Genomic DNA, 5,976 nt, shown 5'->3' with positions numbered 1-5,976 from the left:
AGCCCATCCTTGCAGACACTGTGTCAGTCCATCTCATGAAGGCCTTCTCCTTTTTGGTTGACCCTCCACTTTACTAAGCATGATACCCTTATCTAGGGAATGGTGCCTTCTGACAACATGACCAAAGTGGGTGAGATAAAGTGTGGCCATTCTCCCTTCCCAGGAGCATTCCGGCTGCACTTCTTTCAGGGTGGATTGTTAGTTCTCCTGGCAGCCCACGGGACTCCAGCACCACAGCTCAAAAACATCAGCTCTTCTTCAGTCCTCCCTATTCATTGCAAGTTTACATGCAGATGAGGTGACCCAAAATACCATGGCTTGGGTTAGGTGCACCTTAGTCTTCCAAGAGAGAACTTCGGTCCTTAACACTTTAAAGAGGTGTCCCTTGCAGCAGGTATACGGGATAGGATTTACAGCACATATTTTTGGGGAACACAGTTCAGTTCAGCACAGACTGCTGTTGTGTTTTTGCTCTGTTAGCCCTGAGCCCAGAGCTGGTGTGGCCACCCCACTGTCTAGTCCAGGTACTGTTGTGGCCCTGGGGCTCTTATCTGGGGAAATGGAGGCTGCACAGGACAGTCCTTAGGAAGAGCTGCCTGAGGGTACCACACAGCTGTCGCCCGAGTCCAGTGACCCTACAGAAAGCTCTAGATCTGAGTAAGGGATTGTGGAGACAGAGCTCGAAGGTGCTTGCCTGCTTACTCACTCCCTGAAGTGCCTGTTCGCCTCACCTACACTGACCCTTCTCTCCGCAGAGAAAACCTCAGTCAGTGGGAGAAGGTGATCCGAGGCGAGGAGAGTGCCATATGGATCATGTCCCAGCCAGAGTCCCCAGGGCACGCCGCCCAGAAGCTCACAGGCTCCGAGGACTGACGGTGGACAGCTGGTGGTGAGCGGCCGGCGACCTCAGCCTGCTTCCTGTACGTTGTCTCCTTCCATTTCTGTGGGGAAACCTACACCTGGGCCTGGAATGCGCGCCTGTTGAAGAAGGTGACGCCAAGGGCCCGTCTCCCCCAGACGACCTGGGCCCCTCGCCTGTCGTGTGCTCTGTGCCCTGAACCTGGACACCACAGGCTCCCGAGATGGCCATCCAAGTGAACTCCACGGACTTGTCAGCTGGCCTGTTCCACCAGGCTGATTCGCTGAGGCCTTAATGGAAGTGGACGACAGTTGTTCAGGAGGGGGGACTTTTTATTGTGTCTCTCTGGTGAGGATTTAAAATGGTACTATTATATTGTACTTTGGCTTTCACACCAGTGTTGCTTCAGTGTTGTTGGTTATAAATAGAAATTTTACCCATGACTGTTGTGAATGTTGCTGTGTGACCTGCCTGCAGCTCATCTGAATAGCAGCCGACCACTTGAAGACTGCTGAGGTGAATCGTGGGGAAAGTGTCTCTGCAGTCAGTGAGGAGAAAGAAGTCACGTTTTTGTTTCATGAATTGAGAGTTAGGAGGACTGAAGTGCCCTGTCTGGGTTTATACTAAAGGGCTCAGACAGGTCAGCCCAGCAGTGGAGGAGGTGGGTGTTCAGCCTGACGAAGAGGTGCAGGTGCGCAGCGTGAGGCCACGTCCAGGAAAAATTCAAAGGCGTCAAAGGGGCTTTGTTTTCAGTTTATTTCATTGTTGTAGTCTTGGCAGATTTACTGGGCCTTTTGCATAAAGAACAAACAAAAACTGAGTCATACGGTTTTAACAGGTGCACCTGTGGATATACAATGTGAATTTTTTATAAGGATTCCTTTTTATTTTCACTTTCAGTGCTATTGCTAAATTTTCACTCCCTTTCAGAAGGCAGGGTTCATTCTAAACATCATTCAATTAAAATAACATGCAAAAAAAAAAAACCTCACTGCCAACAAGTTGATTTGACTCATAGCGGCCCCTTCTTGGGTTTCCGAGGCAGTATCACTACGGAAGTAGATTGCCCAACCTTCCTTCTGAGGAGTGGCTGGTGGATTTGAACCGCCAGTCTTCTGGTTAGCAGTCAAATGCCTTAGGCACTACACCACCAGGGCTCCTAAAATAATGTGCACTGTCCCTTAAAATCCAAGTAAAGCGTCAGACTTTACCTTGATTCACTGCCTCCAGCTCTTGCTGGCCCCTTCCCACGTGCTAGCTGCCCACTGGTATCTCATAAATAGGATGTCCTTGGCACAGAGAAAAGGTGGCAGCATGCCTCCTTTGTATCCCATGTCTACCCCTTGACTTTTCTCCACCTGGAAGGCCCTGCTTTGGGTAGTTTCTTCTCTGTGACATTCTGGTTGGCCAATACTCCTGTACATTGAAACATTTTGAATAGATACACAATAGTGACACTTTGAACCCATTATCCAGGCTTGTAAGCCAGCCACTTCTGGTGCACATTAATACTTGGAAGATTTTTAGCACCAGAACACAGTTGTTACCTCCTCACCTGTGGTTAGCATGATCCTAGAAGTTAGTTAGAGTCTCAAGTAGGGACAGGCTTGTCCACAGCAGTTGGTATGCATTCCCAGAGGTGGGAACATTACTTCTAATGAAATACACATCAAAAATAGTCTTTTACATATTCATGACTGTATACATAATTATTCATATCAGCTTGGCTTTTGTAAAAGAAACTAAATCAGATATTTTTACAACGTGTTTTATATATGTTGTAGCAGAATTAGCTGTACATGAGCATTGTTCTTATTTTACAATTAACACTGTGTGTTTCATTCACTTACAGGCTTCTGAGAGTTGCTATCTTCCCTACATAGAATTCCGTTTGCTATTTTAATTATACAATAAGAGCTACAGAGAGAGGGGGAACATTGTGTAGATACACATATGATATATACACATATACATGTATACACCCATACATAATATATACATATATATTCACACATGTACACAGTCACCATATACATACAGTCACCACACAGAATGTATACATATATACAGGCACACACACACACACACATAATATATACATATGCACAGTCATCATACACAATATATATACATGCACACACAAGCACACACAGTCACCACACATGATGTATACGTATGTACATGCATACATATACAGAATATACATACACACACACATGAATACCCACATATGCATATACACACACAGTCACCACACACGACGTATACATATATACATGATACACACACATATACACAGAATCACCATACACAGTACACACACACACACACAAATGCACATGTATGGTGGTGTAGTGCCTAAGGCACTTGACTGCTAACCAGAAGGCTGGTGGTTCTAACCCACCAGCCACTCCTCAGAAGGAAGACTGGGCAATCTACTTCCATAGTGATACTGCCTCGGAAACCCAAGGAGGGGGCTCTGTGAGTTGGGTCCAACTCAATGGCATATAATAACAACAACATGCATATCCACTCACAGAGTGACCACACACGATGTATGCATCTATACATGATACACACACATATACACAGAATCACCATACACAGTACACACACACACACACAAATGCACATGTATGGTGGTGTAGTGCCTAAGGCACTTGACTGCTAACCAGAAGGCTGGTGGTTCTAACCCACCAGCCACTCCTCAGAAGGAAGACTGGGCAATCTACTTCCATAGTGATACTGCCTCGGAAACCCAAGGAGGGGGCTCTGTGAGTTGGGTCCAACTCAATGGCATATAATAACAACAACATGCATATCCACTCACAGAGTGACCACACAAGATGTATGCATCTATACATGATACACACATAATACATACATACATACACACACACAGTCACCATACACAATATATATGAACACACACAGTCAACACACATGGTGTATACATATATACGTGATACACACACAGTATATATACATATATATACACACATACAGAGGCACCATACACATGTATATTCACACACAGTTGTCATACCCAATGAACACATATATACATGCATACATACATATACACACAGTCACCACACACGGTGTATACATATATACACACATAACATGTACATATATATACACATAGACGCAGTCACCATGCACACGATATATACTTACATATGTTGTTGTTGTTATGTGCCGTCGAGTCAGCCCTGACTCATAGCGACCCCTCGGGTTTCCGAGGCAATATCACTACGGAAAATATACACATATAATATATGCATATAAACACACACACTCACTACAAATATAACACACACACACATATTTATGATACGCAGAAGCAAATACAAGTATGAAAATAAAAATCAGCCCATTCTTCACAAACAATAATTTGCATATTGGGAAAGGCATTGTTTGATGAGGATTTCCCAGAGACTCTGCTTTCCGATTTAGTGTGTCCCTAGAATCGAATTCTTAAAAGCAGCGTAGTTTTGCACATCCAGTGTGCAACTGCTGTGCCAAATTCAGCTTCAAGCCCAGCAGCTGGGTAATCGGCTGATGGATTCTGAACACTAGGTTGCCCAGGGTGGGGGGATGTGATTTAAGATGGTTGTTAATTAAAAGAACGTTAAGGAATGCATGAATCCTACCACTTGATCTAGAACACAATCGTGTGTGTGTGTGATCTTGTGGCTATTTTTGTATTTTAAGGTTGCAGTTCTTTGAAGGTTATTCTGGAAAATCCTCTGGATTTGATATAACCAAGTGTATCCTGTTGTGTGACCTCTACTTTGAACCATTTCCCAAAGAAATGTACTTGGCTTTGTTCGTGGGTTGATAGCTTGTGAAATGTCATAGAAGCAAAGCTTGGATGAAGGACTGTCTTCTCGTGTAAACTGTTAATACTGCCATTACTATGTGTAACACTTGAATAGGAATCATATGTGAACCTAAAATAAAAGGGTCCAGGAGACCAGGGCAGTTCATCTGTTTTGGAAAAAAATGCAGTCGGGGTATTTCGGGAGATGTATTTAGCAGACAAATGTTTGCATTCTGTTTCTTTTCCTTTCCCCAAATCTTTTCTTAAAAGGGCAGTGTGATTTTTATTGCCAAGATTTTTTACGAGTTTCTGATTAGGATGGTGTGTAATATTGGGTCTGTTTTCCTCACTCCGTGCAGTTTGGTGAGGCACGGTGAACATACACCGGATGTTAGATTGGTGGACGCTAACTGCGGTCACACTGGTGGAGAGGATGCAGGTTTATTACTCCATGCAGTCATTCTGTGAGCTTTCCAGTCACGGGAAGATGGTTTTTCACTAGAAATTTCCTCAGAAGTGTGAACACACAGCAACCACATTGAACTCGGCAGCAGAGTTCAACCCTAAAATATGCAGGCAGCCTATCAATGAGTAGTTGACTCTGTGGCTTAATTAATGAGAAAAGCTTGAAAGGAAATACAATGAATGTGGCAGTGAAGCCTTCAGAAAAGGTCCTTGTACTTTGGAGGGACTGACCTCCATTTCCCAGACCTAGTTCTTTCTGAGGTCCATCTTGGCCCCTCGAGTGACCTGCTCTCCCAGCAGCAGTAGTGAATGAACTTGGGCCTCGGCTTGCCCTGTGTCGGTTTCCTCTTTGGAGCATGCTTTCTAGAAACTCCTCTGTTGAGTGTGTGGGCAGTCCTTCTCTGTTCATTTTGCTTTGTCAGTACGTGTGAGGACACTTGATGAGTTTGGAGACAATACACACATGGATGACAAACCCTTAGACCCATATTTTTAAAAAGATGTAGCTCCAGGTGTCAAGTTTGTGTCTGTTCACATGAACGTGTGTGCTTTAGTCGCACTAGTTTACAGCTTCCCTGGCCTGTGCCTTTGTTTAAGCATTGCCATTTTCCTCCTTGATATTTCGCTGTCCTGGCTTCACTACGACTGGAAACGTGGCGAGGGACGCAGCCCTGGTTAACTGTGTCCCTCGGGGTGAGTCGGGCCCCACGTTCCGTTGCTCAGCTGCACCCCCCGGTGACTGAAGCCCACGGCTCACACTCAGGTGTTTAGCAAGGACTCCCAGGAACTGAGACGCTGGTGATGGGGCAATTGTTGCATTCTGGGC

General features: G+C 44.9%; 1 protein-coding gene across 1 annotated transcript in view; it reads left to right on the top strand.

Annotated features, from left to right (window-relative positions):
- PDE10A (phosphodiesterase 10A) overlaps window positions 1-873 on the top strand; it is a 153,053-nt gene extending 152,180 nt beyond the window's left edge. Inside the window, exon 20 of the mRNA XM_007955635.2 lies at window positions 756-873. Within this exon, the coding sequence (XP_007953826.2) occupies window positions 756-873 (118 nt within the window). The remainder of the gene's footprint in view (window positions 1-755) is intronic.
- The last annotated feature ends 5,103 nt before the right edge of the window (window positions 874-5,976 follow it).

This window comes from Orycteropus afer, unplaced genomic scaffold (genome assembly GCF_000298275.1).
Source record: "Orycteropus afer afer isolate SDZICR_OR568_19922 unplaced genomic scaffold, OryAfe1.0 scaffold00522, whole genome shotgun sequence".
Taxonomy (NCBI): Eukaryota; Metazoa; Chordata; class Mammalia; order Tubulidentata; family Orycteropodidae; genus Orycteropus; species Orycteropus afer.
Note: the sequence above shows the minus strand (reverse complement) of the source record. Positions and strands in the feature narration are given on the sequence as shown.